This window comes from Talaromyces stipitatus, genomic scaffold (genome assembly GCF_000003125.1).
Source record: "Talaromyces stipitatus ATCC 10500 scf_1105507295517 genomic scaffold, whole genome shotgun sequence".
Taxonomy (NCBI): Eukaryota; Fungi; Ascomycota; class Eurotiomycetes; order Eurotiales; family Trichocomaceae; genus Talaromyces; species Talaromyces stipitatus.
This window is the reverse complement of record NW_002990121.1, coordinates 821,385-836,823: the sequence shown is the minus strand read 5'-3', so window position 1 is coordinate 836,823 and position 15,439 is coordinate 821,385. Positions and strand designations below refer to the sequence as shown.

At 47.1% G+C, this 15,439-nt stretch overlaps 6 protein-coding genes across 6 annotated transcripts, besides 1 other annotated feature; 4 read left to right on the top strand and 2 right to left on the bottom strand.

Annotated features, from left to right (window-relative positions):
* The first annotated feature begins 7 nt into the window (after nt 1-7).
* Nucleotides 8-2,561, top strand: TSTA_003230 (eukaryotic translation initiation factor 4, putative). Its single transcript, XM_002487870.1, has 5 exons — nt 8-467; nt 667-741; nt 814-882; nt 938-1,296; nt 1,348-2,561. The coding sequence occupies exons 1-5, from the start codon at nt 431-433 to the stop codon at nt 1,999-2,001; spliced, it is 1,194 nt and encodes a 397-aa protein (XP_002487915.1). The 5' UTR covers nt 8-430; the 3' UTR covers nt 2,002-2,561.
* Nucleotides 597-626: a microsatellite.
* Nucleotides 2,562-2,715: 154 nt separating the features above from the next.
* On the top strand, nt 2,716-4,333 carry TSTA_003220 (uncharacterized protein; the record flags this gene model as incomplete). The annotated part of the gene is made up of 2 exons (XM_002487869.1): nt 2,716-3,292; nt 3,354-4,333. The coding sequence occupies 2 exons, from the start codon at nt 2,716-2,718 to the stop codon at nt 3,845-3,847; spliced, it is 1,071 nt and encodes a 356-aa protein (XP_002487914.1). The 3' UTR covers nt 3,848-4,333.
* Nucleotides 3,925-4,888, bottom strand: TSTA_003210 (fumarylacetoacetate hydrolase family protein). The gene is made up of 3 exons (XM_002487868.1): nt 4,792-4,888; nt 4,503-4,714; nt 3,925-4,441 (listed from the first exon to the last, which is right to left on the bottom strand). Exons 1-3 carry the CDS (start codon nt 4,848-4,850, stop codon nt 4,017-4,019), a joined length of 696 nt encoding a protein of 231 aa, XP_002487913.1. The 5' UTR covers nt 4,851-4,888; the 3' UTR covers nt 3,925-4,016.
* A 140-nt stretch (nt 4,889-5,028) lies between these two features.
* TSTA_003200 (checkpoint protein kinase, putative) lies at nt 5,029-9,144 on the bottom strand (the record flags this gene model as incomplete). The annotated part of the gene is made up of 5 exons (XM_002487867.1): nt 5,029-7,167; nt 7,198-7,819; nt 7,842-8,059; nt 8,179-8,205; nt 8,500-9,144. 5 exons carry the CDS (start codon nt 9,142-9,144, stop codon nt 5,413-5,415), a joined length of 3,267 nt encoding a protein of 1,088 aa, XP_002487912.1. The 3' UTR covers nt 5,029-5,412.
* A 1,510-nt stretch (nt 9,145-10,654) lies between these two features.
* Nucleotides 10,655-10,827, top strand: TSTA_003190 (uncharacterized protein; the record flags this gene model as incomplete). Its single annotated transcript, XM_002487866.1, has 2 exons — nt 10,655-10,701; nt 10,725-10,827. The coding sequence occupies 2 exons, from the start codon at nt 10,655-10,657 to the stop codon at nt 10,825-10,827; spliced, it is 150 nt and encodes a 49-aa protein (XP_002487911.1).
* Nucleotides 10,828-11,493: 666 nt separating this feature from the next.
* TSTA_003180 (Pfs, NACHT, and Ankyrin domain protein) lies at nt 11,494-15,092 on the top strand (the record flags this gene model as incomplete). The annotated part of the gene is made up of 3 exons (XM_002487865.1): nt 11,494-12,445; nt 12,498-13,774; nt 13,820-15,092. 3 exons carry the CDS (start codon nt 11,494-11,496, stop codon nt 14,723-14,725), a joined length of 3,135 nt encoding a protein of 1,044 aa, XP_002487910.1. The 3' UTR covers nt 14,726-15,092.
* Nucleotides 15,093-15,439: the final 347 nt, after the last annotated feature.

The window sequence follows — 15,439 nt, the reverse complement described above, 5'->3', positions numbered from 1 at the left end:
GGTCCTGAAAGAGATTTTAGCGAATAAGGTGTCGTAATCCAGGCGGCAAACACTAGCAAATGGAAAGAGCAACCAGGCTTTGAGAGTGGCAGGTGGGAGTGGTTGCCTCGCGCTAAGATAGAAAATTTCACGGCATGTAAAAAAAAACTGCCCTTTCTCTTCCTTCTCTTTCTTTCTCCCCACGTTATTCTCAACGAACACATAACTGTCAAATACAACACTCAATTCCTAGGATCTAATAGCGCTCTCTTGTTCGAGAGCCTTGATTCTAGTTTTTTTACAAAGTTCATCACTCACTTTCAGTTAACCACTACAATATCCCCGCGGGATTGTTTGTGGTTTTTTTTAACTCGACCTTGCCAACTCAACCCCACTGTCAAACCGATCGCAGCGCCAGAGCCTGTGATCACCCATTTCAACTTTCGCAATCATGGCTTCTAAAGGTGGCTTGGAGGAGGTTCCTGAGGGTATGATATTTTTTATCTTCAGCTGCGACACCTGTAAAACGTGCTGGGTTAGCACTCAGTTTTCCAGGCGATAATGATATCACCAGTTGCGCTGTGTGATAACCGTCTGCCAGCCACGCTTTTGCAGAATTTTTTTTTTTTTTTTTTTTTTTTTTTTTTGACATGAGAATCATCGACTAACTTGCTTTCTACTATACAGGACAGATCGAGTCTAACTATGACGAGGTCACCGACTCCTTCGATGCCATGAATCTCAAGCCCGAGCTTCTTCGCGGTAAGTCCTATCGAACAAGGAAAAATTCGTTAGGTGGCGAGTTGGATGAACAGGAAGGCTGACAACATGCAGGTGTTTACGCTTATGGTTTCGAGCGCCCTTCTGCTATCCAGCAGCGCGCTATTATGCCGGTCATCAAGGGTATGTTAATTTTCTTCAAGAGTATCCAGCCCGACAGATCTCTAACATCAAACAGGCAACGATGTCATTGCTCAAGCCCAGTCCGGTACCGGTAAAACCGCTACCTTCTCCATCTCCGCTCTCCAGAAGATCGACAGCAGCCTCAAGGCTTGTCAGGCTCTTATCTTGGCCCCTACTCGTGAATTGGCCCAGCAAATCCAGAAGGTCGTTGTTGCCATTGGTGACTTCATGAGCATCGAGTGCCATGCTTGCATTGGTGGTACCAATGTCCGTGAGGACATGAAGGCCCTCCAGGATGGTCCTCAGGTCGTTGTCGGAACCCCTGGTCGTGTCCAGGACATGATCCAGCGCCGTGTCCTCCGCACCGACAACATCAAGATGTTCGTCCTTGATGAGGCTGATGAGATGCTTTCCGTAAGTTTTAGTGCTATCGAGTTATGAGAATGTAAGTTAACATGTTTATAGCGTGGTTTCACCGAGCAAATCTACGACATCTTCCAGCTCCTTCCTCAGTCCACCCAGGTTGTCCTGCTTTCCGCTACCATGCCCCAGGACGTTCTTGAGGTTACCACCAAGTTCATGCGCGACCCCGTCCGTATCCTTGTCAAGAAGGACGAGCTTACCCTTGAAGGTATCAAGCAGTTCTACATTGCCGTCGAGAAGGAAGAGTGGAAGCTCGATACTCTCTCTGATCTCTACGAGACCGTCACCATCACCCAAGCCGTTATCTTCTGCAACACTCGCCGCAAGGTTGACTGGCTCACCGACAAGCTCACTGCCCGTGACTTCACCGTTTCTGCCATGCACGGTGACATGGAGCAGTCCCAGCGTGACGTTATCATGAAGGAGTTCCGCTCCGGTTCTTCTCGTGTCTTGATTGCCACCGACTTGTTGGCTCGTGGTATCGATGTCCAGCAAGTTTCCTTGGTCATCAACTACGACTTGCCCGCCAACCGTGAGAACTACATCCACCGTATCGGTCGTGGAGGTCGTTTCGGTCGTAAGGGTGTTGCCATCAACTTCGTCACCGCTGACGATGTCCGTATGATGCGTGAAATTGAACAATTCTACAACACTCAGATCGAGGAGATGCCCATGAACGTTGCTGACCTCATCTAAAATCCCTTCTGTCATTCTTATGTGTCCTGATGACTAGATCAGATTATGCAAATGATCATTTGGGACATCTAATCAGTTCGGCTTGGATCCAGCTGGTTTTGGAAAATAAATTTCAAAAGTGGCTTTTTCATGCAATGCTCCTGCAGAGGCCTTATGCAATAGGTGTTGGCAGGTTCCCGTATTTCCTTTGTCATCTTCCCCTTTTTCTTTTTTCTCTCTTGTTTCAAGTTTCATACCGTTGAACATTTATGCTATTCATGCTTCGTGTTTGAGACATTTACGGATGCGTTTAGTCTTTTCTTCTTTTTTCTTTCCCGCTATGTATCCTGACGCTTTGCTCTTGCATAAAGTATGTGTATTTTTGCATACATGACTGCGAGACGAAGTTATGAACGATGTTGCCTGGGCTCCTCGAGATCTTTTTCTGTTTGTTCAGGTCAAAAAGAGCTATAGACAGAGGAGTCAAACTAGGCGAATGGACGAATGACGATAATGACACGGGGTGGTAGTATACCGGCTTGTTAGCAAGAGATAGAGGTAAATGCCATTACTGTTCTTTTATTTTGGTCAATGTAGACGATAGACTGTTAGGAAGGTGGTCTGGCAGGTGCCGCCCTCGCTCTTTCCTTTTGCGAACTGCTTAGGTAACCTACCTACCTTCTTTATATCACTCACATCAACACCTAGAAATTCTTTTCCCCTTTCACCTCCATCATGCCGTCCAACACATACTCCGAGCGAAACGATGCAGCTGGTAGCTCATCCAAAACATCGCTCTTATGGGCCTACCAACTACGCCGCGAACATGTCCACCTTGTAGATCGCATCGATGACATGAACAATCAACTGCTCTCTTGTAGCGATAAATCACAGGCCTGCGGGCAGCATCTGTCCAATCTTGAGAGTCTCGTCAAGTCTCTTCAAGCAGAAAACTACACGCTGAAGAATGAGGTGACTTTAGTGCGCACGAAGCTGACTGCGAGGATTGAGGATATCAATCAGCAGATCGCTTCATTCCTGGGCAGTGACAATGCAGTGAAAGATGTGACCAAGCAGCTGGAGCTTGAGTTTAGGGGCATGGGACTTCAGCTCGCTGAATTATCGGAGAGTGTATCTGAGCTTAGGGGAGAGATTACGAATATCGCGAAGCGGAAGCAGCCTGAGCGTACTCAGCATGTGCATGTCGAATCGACACAGGATAATACAGGTCTGGCAAAGGTCGAGTCAGGAACAGAGGTGACCGTGGCACGACCGAAATGTGTTGTTAGACTGTTCTATGGGAAGAAGAAGCGTAAGTCGTATTGCGTCTACAACAAGATATATATCTTCAAGTCAGCTAACGAGTCGAGAAGCAACCCAATTGATCCCTGAGCCGGTGGCCAGTACCGCGAATCTTTCAGAGAGTATGGTAGACCTAGATGCCCTCTCTACCTTGACTGATTCAATAATCCCCGACTCCATGCCTCCCCCAAATCCAGTACCCCGACAATACGACTTCATCTTCTGTCAGATCCATCAAAACGGCCGAACAATCAATGACTATTTCGCGTTCGTCTCTCAGCTCCGCTCACAGCTTCCTCGACGCAAGCAAGAAGGCCACATAGTCGAAGCGTTCTTCGATGGTATCGCCGAAGATTCCGAAGACGGCCATGCTTTTAAGGCATCGTTGAAAGATTATCTTGATAAAGTCGGCTGGGTATGGAGCCATCTCGAGTTGTTCTTTAAGCCTTGTGCTTTGCGGAATAAGAAGCGAGCCTTATATAATACTAGGGCAAGGTTGAGGGCGAATGCTCTGGCTGCGAAACAGAAGGCGCAGTTGGAAGAGAATAGTGATTTGCAGGGGTGAAGTCAATCACCGCTAATGTTCACTGGAAGTGGAAATAAGCATGTCGCGGCGCGGATCTATGAGTTAGCTATGTGTATGAAGCAACCTTAAGAGATCTCATTTGATGTATTGTATGAACATGATATCTCGCACGAAAATCTATTTACCTTAGCCATTCCACTAAAGACCATCACGTTTCCTTAAACTCATATCTCCCTTCCACCCTATCTCTAACCTCCACCTCAATCCTCTCAATCTGCTTCCCATCAACTTCAATTTCCGCCCTCATCACCTCCCCATCCTTAACCTGTCCCACCCCCTTGGGCGTACCCGTCAATACCAAATCTCCAGGCTCAAGAGTCATAACCCTGGAAATATCAGCCAACTGTCTCGGGATCCTGTAAAGCATCAAATTCGTCGAATCTGCCTGTCGCACTTGATCGCCGACACTAAGCCTCAGAAACGCGTTGTGGGGGTCCGGAATCACAGATTTCGGGATCAGGTTTGATATGGGGCAGAATGTGTCGAAGCCCTTGGCTATGGACCAGGGGAGACCTTTCTTTTTGGCTTCGTCTTGGACGTTGCGGGCTGTCATGTCTATTGCTAGGAGGTAGCCTATATCAACCCACAAAGTGTCAGTTGTTGCCCGAGAAGAAACAGGAATAGAGGGACAGACTCGAAATAGAATCAAGTGCAGTCTGATGATCCTCAGGATCCAGATCCGTCAACTTCTTCCCAATAACGAGTCCTAGCTCGACTTCATAATGCGCCTTGACGCCCTTGGGGATAAGCACGGGGCCTTGACCGGGAAGTAGAAGTGACGAAGTAGGTTTGAGGAAGAAAAATGGTTGTTTTGGTTTTGCGTTGTTTAGTTCGGCGATGTGGTCTCTGTATTTTCATTTGAATTGAGGAAGTTAGTTCTCTGACCTCGTCTTGCAAGATATGCGAGTGAGGGACAGGCATACGCATAATTCCGGCCAATGCAAATGATCTTGCGACAGTTGTTTCTGAATGCGGTTGTCATGTTGTCAGTGTTTATTTTTTCTTCAATACTTGACGTACGAGTCAATTGAATTGACAAGAGAGGTTGCGGTTGTTTTGGTGTTGATGCAACTCGGAATGGTTGCCGGCCGGCAAAGAGATGCTCCGGATATTGTCCGCGGGATATCAAAGTCTATGCGCCGATTTGCGGAGGGCATGTCAACCGATACTTTATTACTTATCAGATAGTCCATCTAAAGCTGGGGCGAACATGATTAGACATAATCATGCATATTAAACTAGAGTTGACAATAGACGCTGACAGCAGTTTATAGCCGAGCGGCTTCCCAAATATTGACATAGAATCGAATCATAAAAAGTGAGAGTAACAGCTGTAAAGCTGTAATAACCCAAAACCAAAGCCCAATCCATAAAAGTCCCACGCCTAACATTCCAGGTATGTCGTATAGAAAAAGTGAATAGTCCAAAGGAGAAACAGAGATTAGGAAATCCCAAAGAATGCAACGCTTGAACGAGAAAGGGAATCCAAAAAGAAAAGTCGGATAGTCAGACAGCGTCAACAAAAGACCACATAAGACAAAAATCTATTTATGCTCCTCCTCAACAGCAGCTTTGATCTTGGTAAAGAATCCCGCTGGCCATGCCGCTAGTTCTTCCTCTTTGGGCACACCACGAACTCGACAGTGATTCACAACATTGGTCAGAATTCGAGCAATCATCTCCTGCGTCACGGGAACGGTACCTTCAAGCTGCGCTTCAGGGTACAGGAATGGATCTCGATCACCGAGCAATTCGTCGATTGTGGGACGAAGAGTTTGGTCCCGCTGGAGGCAACGTTTCATGGTTCGTAGCAGCCCAGGTGGAACAGTAACACCTCCAATTGCGAACTGCGGAAACTCAATTGGGACCTTGGGGTTGGGGATAGCCATAATTCGCTCGTAGTATTTGGCGATTCGTGCAAATGGTGGTTGTCCATAAACCATTTTGTATAATATACAACCCAGACTCCACACATCACTTGGTTTGCCGAGTTTCATCATTTTGCCGACGCTGGCTGGTAATCCCGATGCTGCGTTTGAATCGATAAGCGCCTCTGGTGACATGTAATTTGGTGTTCCAACTTGTTGTTCCCGATGCACGTTGACAGTATCATCCGATATCGCATTGGCTATACCAAAATCAATAAGCTTCAGTCGTCCCTGAACTAGTAAGAAGTTCGCCGGTTTCAAATCCGAGTGGACGATGTTATACTTGTGAACTGCCTGCACGCACTCCAACATTTCTTTCCAGTAGAATCGCGTGAAACTGGGATCAAAAACAGCATCCTCCGCATTTAGTCGATAAGTCAAAATTTTTTCCAAATCTGATTCTCCAATCTCCATAAGCACGCTTAAAGTATGCTTTTCCATGTTGATTTCCCAATCGAACAGCCGTACTACTCGATCAACATTTTCCAGTCTCTTCAACAAATCAATCTCTCCTTTGTAACCAGCCAAAGTAAGACGGTCAACATCCTCCAAATTCACCCGCTTAAGAGCAAATATCTTATAGTTCTCGGCCATGACACGGTACACCCGGGAACTACCCCCACGTCCAATGCAATCCATGCGAGTGAAGGCTTTGTGATTAATGGTCACTTGACTCCTCTTCTTTCTGGACTGCGATGTCGTTGTTGCTGCGCCTCCTGTCGCTGTAGCGGTTTCCAAGACAGACATCTTAGGAGGCGGTTGAACCGTGTTGCGTGGAGTATTACTGCTTCGAGAAGTAAGCGGTATCCGAGGCGATACTGTTGCTGGCGGTAGTTCGCGTTCCTTATTATTATCATCATCGTATATGACGGCATACTTTTCAGGCTTATCCAGAAGACTGAGCCCCGTTGGTTTCGCTCTTTTGAAAGTTGGTGGGGGATCATTTTCCTGGTCTTGAGCAGAGGGTAGTGCTGGAGGCGGAATTCGATACTGAGGCTGATCGTTTGCAACTTCAGACTTCTCAGAGCTTTCAGAAGTTGTACCCGGCGTAGACCTAGAACGAGAGGACTTTGGCGACGCTGGCCCAGAGAAGGGCATATCCATATTGGGACGAGCCGCAGCCGGAGCTGGGTTTTCCAAAATCCGGGGGTCGGAATCTATCCATGACAGTTTTGGCGAAGATGCCATTCTGCCGAAGCGACTGGAAGCTCCATTTTCTTCTCTTGAATTACGAGGAGATTCTTCCCGCATCTCTCTGTCAGGAGTATGTCTTTCCGACTGAAGATTTTCCTCTATTTCTTCACTTTGCCTGCGCAGTACTCCTCTTCTAGCAGGCCCGTTAAGAAAGGTGCCAGTCAATCTGCCGACACGCTTTACCCGAAGGGAGCTGTGCATACCGACCTCCTCTCCAGCACGGGCCCTCAACACTGAAGAAGGACCCAAACGAGGAGCATGGTCTTCTTCTAGCATGGATCGCCTCTCATTGCTGAAACCTTCTACAGAATTCTGTCCGCTTAGAGCTTCATCGTTGGTTGACCTGTGGCCTGGCGAGTTTGATAGTGGTGAACGCGTGGAACTTCTTGAGCCAGTGATACGAACGCTGCGTGTTCGCGGTGCTGGTGTAATCAGATCTTTCATGTAGCTCTGTTCTTCCGAGTTTGAGCTCTCAGGCTTCGTTGATGGTAGCCTGACAGATCCGACCCGAACAACCCGAGGAGCAGGACTACCTGTTGATGAATCATGCGGAGAAGCCACCCGAACGTGTCTTTCTGGTCGCGCAGATGCAAAGTCTCTGGCTGCTATACTAAGTCTCTTTGCGCTTGTCTCTCGCTGCGGTGAAGTCTCCACAACGTCTCCTTTCAACAATGCCTTTACCGAAGCACTGAACTTGGGTCCTGGGACCGGTTCGTCGTCTGAACTGTCCCCATCGTATTTCTTGGGCTCTGAACGAAACTCTTCCACAAATCTTCTGTCGTACGTCGCTGGTGAGTTGCGCCCCGAGTCTTGTCGCAAAAGTGAGGACCTGGATGACCGATGATGCACACCGCCGATTCTGTGCGCAGATAGTATGGGTGTCGGTGAAGCCTCGGTGGCCATTGTATTTTATGTCGACGCGTACAAGCTCGCTCTCATTGCGTATTCCAATTATACAGGCCCAATAGGCGGGTGTTGGGTATCCAAAGTTGCGTGTAAGAATATAGTTGTCTCGCGATGAATAACATTGAATAAAGATGGAGCTCCCGTAAGGCACTCTAGCGTGGAGCTAAGTCACGTGGCATAAAATCAACAAAGTTGCCATGGCAACGATCAGCTTGGTCATCCATGTCGGTTTACAATTTTAGCCCTAATTTCACCACTTGCATCCATTTACTACGCTGTTACTTGATCGCTACTAACATGCTGTACGAGCTAAAGGTAAGTAGTATAGTTTAGTACTTCATTTACATGTACCGTGCGACGTTAATGCCAAGAGAACCTCAATTAAGGCTTTTCTGACTGTCAAAATGACATTTCACCTCATTCGATACAGTGGAACAACAGGCAAGATCATTGCCAATCTGTCCATTTCTTCCGTACATTCCAATTGGAACCTGTCATAAACCATTACCTTCTGTCTAGTCGCACATTGGGCTGTAAAATCACCTCAGAAAACCATATTTCTTACAGTATCACTCAAGAATCAAAAGTCATCATAAAAGCTACCCAGTTTGATGGATCCATTGCCTTTGACTTCCCCTTGCATTCTCTCTTATAATTCTTCCAGTCCTTCCTCTGGTAATCCTTTGAGCAGTAAGTCACTAGCTGACATCCCTGGCACCTCCTTCCAGGCTCGCCACATATCACGCAGGAAAGGTCACTAAGCTCTATAAGATCTTGTGTGCTAGTTGAAGGTGTGCTTGAAGTCGCTGGTGTTGCAGCGGTGGAAGTTGATGCCTGAGTCGTAGCATCGCCCCTCTTAGCTTTTGCCTCTCTAGCCTGCGCCTCCAGTTCGTCAAGCAATTCTTTCTCTGTCTTTGCCTTGCAAACCAGGCCGTCTTCACGTGGCAAGTCGTCCGCTTCTATTTTGCTTAATGCAGACATCAAATCGCTTGCGGGAACCCCGTTGTGGACGAATATTAGCTCAGTAGTGGTCTGCGTTGATTGTGCCGGTTCTGGCTCCTCCTCTGTAGTATCTTGCAATGCCTCTTTGGTGGACGTCTTTGAGTCGACAGTCTGTGGATTGCTGGTATCTCGAAGATCTACTTGTGGAGCATTGTCCTTGTCCTCGTTGAAATTGTTCTCCTCCGTCCATTTCAGGGGATTTTTCTTGACAATTTCGTCCCAAACACGCTGTTCCGTCTCCGTCATGCTGTAAGAGAACCAATCTGGAAACCAATCTCTTCGGACACGCACCGATGAAGAGAGAAGGCCAAGCTCAATCTCTACCTGGAAAGATGCCATTTGTAGATGGTACAGATTTGCCGAGTTCTTGTCGGCAGCACGGATCTTTAAATTCAGGATTGCAATCAGCGTATTGAGAAACAAAAATTGTAACGACGGTGATGTAGAGTGCTCGGAGCGTGTGTACCCCGGCAGAGGTACGGCTCAAGGGCTGCGTAATCGGAAGATATAAAGTTGAGCATCTGAGCAAAGGTAAGTGGGAAGCTTGAAAAAGGGTTGACGATATTTTTCTCCGAAGCAATATTGCGCAGGAGAAGAAACGGTACGAACGCGAATCCTGGATCGTTAGTTGGAAGACTGGCTGCCTGCAGCTGAACTGCTTACCGAGAATAATAAAAGACAGAAGAGCTAGGTATGAGAACGTCGCTTGCAACGTTTCCGTCAGAAGAAGAAGAAGGATTCCGACCGGACGATAGATCCTCAACATGAGGATGACTGCAATCCAAATTAGGAGTTGAGAAAGCAGGAACTCTCTAGGCGGATCGTGCCCGGAAAGGACCATACCAGAGAGCGTAATTCCAAAAGACAATGCAATCAAGTCGACCACATTTGGGAGTGATTTGAAGAACAAGTGCGGAATCCGGTATATCTGTGTTGCTTTTGTCCATAGGATATAACAGGAGAGCATCAACTCCACACAACCAAACGCGAGGGTCGTGATTCTAAACCTGTTTTCGTTCTGATCATCGGTACATAATACACTAATGGAGAGATGCACGGCGAACAGAAGGAGAATAGGAAGAGCAATTCTAATCAAGTAGATGTGGAGGCCGAACTTCTGCATCTTCTACAAGAGAAGTTGCTCTAACCAGACGACTCGGAGGAAGGACAATTGGGTAGCTCGGTCTTTCATCCCAAGAATCTTTTCCACAAGCCTTGTAAAGGACTTGCGGGTCCACGACCGGACGCTTTGACTGACATGAGCCTTCGAGCCTCCCATGAAATAAAGGGTTCGCTACTGGGCGCCGGTATTGTTGCTTGCACAACATCCCAGAAATTATCGTGTGCAGTAAAGCTTGTTGTTGAAGGAGCAGAACCCTTGAAGCGGAAGTGTGACAGTCTTGGTGTTAGGCTCTGCTTCCTTAACTTTGTGCCTGATCTAGCTTATCCAAGGCAAGATGTAGAAATAGATTTCCCGGACAAGACTCTTAAAATTGTTCCATTTCGTATTGTACCGCTGTTGGGTAAATCTGCTGCTTGCTCCTCGCCTGCCCTCTACGCTACCGATGTCGTTGACTCGATGCGGGAAGAGCACGACGTGGCGCATAAACGACAACGTTGCGGTCGGTCTTGCACTACAAGCCAGCGGAAGGGAATAGCTAACGGCATGCGTGTTCTCCAAAAGGCGCTGGGGATCCTGGTGTAGGCGCCTGAAGAAGGCATCGACATGTTTTGTCTCCCGTGAGCAGTAGTCGTAATGTTCGCAAGGGCAATGGCACTCGGAGCGAGGGCCTGGAAATCATCGTAAGTTCTGTCCTCGTATATAGATTTGAGATACAGCCCTATGGTATCAGCGTAGCGGCCACCGCCGAAGATTATGTCGTTGGGGTGACTTTTGCGAAGTCCTCGAAGGCCATAATCCTTCCATAGCAGATACTTGGGTTGAACGTATACTGAGTTTGCGCGGTGTCCATAGTCGGTCGTTTCTTGGACGACGAATGTCCAGGGCTCGAAATACGCATGTAAGTTAGAGGTAAGCATCAAAGCTGGGTTCGGCGTATGTGACCAGCCTTGAATTTGGCAAAGTGCTAATAGAGGAGGAAATTATATGCCCCTTCGCCGAGCAAACTCATCCATGTTATTAATGCATTATTGGATTAATTCATCCTTTAACTGATTCACTCGACTTACTATCATGCTGCAGGCAACCTAAATGGACTGTCTGTGTTACTGACTGGCCTGACAGTGACTTGGAAACATAAGCAACGCAAATCACAAATGAGGTTGGATAGAGAGATGATAGGTGAGAATTGCGCAGTAAGTTGATCGATAGACAGCGTGAACACCATGGATCGTAATGGGCTGTCGTCACCTGATACTGTTGAGGGCCCTCATTGGCTACATTGGGATCACTTCCCTCTCCTCACACCGTAGTACAGACAGCCTTGCGATCAGCCGAACCAGCTGAATCCCTAACCTTTAAGGAGATAAATTTCTCCAATGCCAGGAGCATTCTTCAATATATTCTTGAGGCCGAGCGAGCCTAATAATACAAATTTATCTGCCTGCTTATTCTAATCCGAAGATCATGCCAGAATGACCATACAGCGATCTCACCGTGACTATACAATCGCATGGATTAGCGCCTTACCCCTAGAGATGGCGGCCGCGAAAGCTGTGCTTGATGAAATTCACTGTGCTCTTCCTCAGTCATCGACCGACCGCAACGCATACACACTGGGTAGACTGTGTGATCATAACGTGGCCGTCGCTTGCTTGCCGTCGGGTATTTATGGGGTCACTTCGGCGGCGACGGTGTTGGCACAGATGTTATCAACGTTTTCATCTCTTCGATTCGGTCTGATGGTTGGTATTGGAGGTGGGGTTCCTAGCAAGTTCGATATTCGCCTTGGTGATGTGGTGGTCAGTAAGCCAAATCGCACTGAGAATGGTGTGATCCAGTACGACCTTGGCAAAACGCTCAGCGGTGGACGTTTTCAACGTACCGGGTCTTTGAATAAACCTCCTCATGAACTTTTAACTGCAATAAGCCAGATAGATAGTGATCAGATGATGGGGAAGCAACAAGTCCAGCAAATTATACATGATACACTGGCGAAGAATGAACAAATCAGGGGCCAATTTTCTCGCCCACCGGACGATTGGCTCTTCTGCGGAACATACGATCACAAGACCATTACCGATGATTGTTCAGCTTGTGACCGGAGTCAACTAGTGAGTCGAGCCCCGCGGCCAACAGACGAGCCTCAGATTCATTACGGCTTGATTGCTTCTGGGAATCAAGTCATGAAGGATGCGAAGACGCGAGATCTCATTGCCCAAGAGTTAGACATCCTGTGCTTTGAGATGGAGGCTGCGGGACTGATGGATCAGCTCCCATGTCTTGTAATTCGAGGGATCTGTGACTACTGTGATTCACATAAAAGCAAGCAATGGCAAGGATATGCCGCTGTTACTGCGGCTGCTTATGCCAAAGGACTTTTAAAGGTCGTTCCGGTCGCCGACCATAAAGCACAACAAGAACAGCGTATGTGACATCTTCGAATTGCTTAAGGACATATTTTCTAATTCAGAACTAGATGTCAGCCTCACTGAAGAGGAAAAGTCATGCTTGCAGAGCTTATTCATCACTGACCCGGCAGAGGATAGAAATGCGTTAAAGCGAAGAAAAGGGGATCGCACTCCTGGCACATGCAGCTGGATTTTAGAAACAGACGAACTGAAACATTGGCTTGCGCTGAATCAACCAGCTGACCAAGAAGAAACACGTATCCTTTGGTTACGCGGTAACCCGGGAACTGGAAAGTCCACGATGGCCATCACATTGACAGAAGAACTTCCGAATCAGCCCTATTTTTCCGGTAAAAACAAGGCATTTGCATACTTTTTCTGTGATTCCAGTGCTGAAAACCGAAGGACTGCAACCGCGATATTACGAGGCATTCTCTTTCAGCTGATCAATGAGTGGCCTATTCTGATGAAATACTTGTTTGGTAAATATGAGGGCCGTAAAGAAAAACTGTTCACATCGTTTGATGCATTATGGGCCGTCCTAATAGATATGGGCCACGATTCCACCCATTCAGGAATATACTGCGTCATTGATGCTCTGGACGAATGCGAACCTGAGTCTCAGCAAATTATACTCAATCAAATGAACCAAACGTTCAATAGCCGTAATTCAAAGCATTCAACTCCCTCCAACATACATATATTGATCACCAGTCGGCCATATCCTGAAGTCGGTGAATCTCTATCCTTCTTCAGGTACAAGGACTTCTCTTCATACCAGGCGTTTACAAATGATCTGAAAAGAATGATCCAGCAAAGGGTTGATGATCTGAGGGGGAAGAAAAAATACCCAGAATCAGTTGCTACTAAGGTGTCCCGAATTCTCGAAGACAAGGCTGAAGGGACATTCCTGTGGGTAGGCATTGCGTGCGACGAATTAGCACGAGTTCCGTCCATACATGCAGAGAAGACCTTGAAAACCTTACCACGAGGCCTACATTCTTTGTATCAGCAACTACTCAATGCGGCCATCGCAAGTGATTATGAAGATGATCAGCGGGTCATAGTGCAGATGCTGAGTTTCGTCTCATTTGCACGGAGACCACTATCCCTAGCAGAATTATCTGAGGCTTGTCAGCTATATCCTGATGAAGATGAGGATAGCCGCCTTCAATTTACGAGAGACTTGGTCGATATGTGTCGATTGATGATTGTCATTCAGGCTGGACATGTGCAACTGCTACATAAATCAGTCAAAGACTTCCTTGTGAAAGAAAGAGATGATATCAGTGACCTGAAAGCCAATACCTCACTAGCGCATCGATGCATTGACCACGTTATAGACGTATGTCGGCCAGGTACAGGTAGGAGAATTTCAGTATCTAAACAGGCGTTTCTGAATTATTCAGTACAGCATTGGCCGGAACATGCCAGTCTTTCACGCACCGAATTTGTGATTGGACAGAAGCAGGAAGAATTCTTCCAACTGCAGTCCAAAATGTGGAAGGAATGGCTGCGCCAGTACAACACTATGCAAACGTATTCTTCGAATCACTTAGATATCGGTTTCTCCACCCTTCACGCAGCAGCCAGGTGGGGGATCCCTCAATTGATTTCGCGCGCGTTGAATAGTATGAAGGCTGGGCATCCTGGTTTGCGTATTGCTAATGGAGGAAGGATGTTCGTTGATTCACAGTTTCGGACATCCAGAGGCGTGACACCATTAGAGGTAGCTGCAGGAAATGGACAGCTATTCACGATGAGTCTGCTACTGGAGAAAACATTTGCAGGGCTGAAGGTGGCACAGAGCATAGTTATAGCCGCGGCACAAAATAAAGATCGAGGGAAGCAAGTATTAGAGCTGCTTCTTGACCAGCGAGGAGACCAGATCCAGATCACAGAAGAGGTAGTCAAGGCAGCAGCAGGGAATGAGGGGGATGGGAATGCAATCATGACACTCCTACTCGACCGCCGAGGGGATCAGATACAGATCACAGAAGAGGTGGTCAAGGTTGCAGCAGGGAATGAATTTCAAAGCCATAAACTTCTGGCTCTTCTCCACAAGCGGTACAATACATTACCAACCTTGATCACAGATACTGTCCTCTTAGCAGCTGCTTCATGTGCTCTTAGCAGCTGCTTCAGCTTGATTATGGTCATTACAATGGATTCGCGGACATTTGATATGATGAATGAGAATCTTGCCTTACGCAAGGCTGGGCTTCTAGGCAAAGTTAAAGTCCGGGCTGTCTTCTGTAGGAGACATTCTCCCCGTTATAATACTGCCGATGAATGACTACGAGAGAATTTTTCTCAGCAGGGACATGCTCCTTCAGTCGGCGGCATGGGAGAGAGCGAAGCAACACATGTCCCCGGCGCTGGCTAATCCCATAACGAATCGCGCAATGGAGGTTATGGTTTCTTTCGCATATCCACTATCTTCCCAATTATACGCTAAGTTACAGTATAAGGTTTCTAAATTGGAAGCCTAGGAATGATTGAAAAAATCACCAACCTCCTCCAAGGATCGTCCGTTTCGCTGTTGTTACGACCAAATTGCGGATCAAGTGTCGTTCAGGGTCACACGCTCACTTTCATCGAAGGAATTTCGGCCCTCCTCTGCAATATGTACCTTTGAGCTATGTTCATCCTCAACTACTTCACCCCCAAGGTAATGGTACCCTTCGGAGACTCCTTAAGCGCTCTAGAATGATACTGTTCTCTATCCTGAACTGGTAACATACATTTGAATATAAAGAAAAAGAAAAAAGCCCACGAAATACCATGAAAGAGATGCTGAAACTACAGCTAGTGTGATGACTCTACCGTGAGCCAAGAACTATTCGATGGACTTGGCTCAAGGCTGATATTCAAGAACAGCCATTCTCACTTTCTGGTGCACATAGTCTCGAAGGATTACTTGTACTCGGTCACGGATCAGGTTAGACGCTACCACTACAGATGTGTTAGCTGGTAGATGAAAGCTGCATCGAAGGACGCTTACCCATCA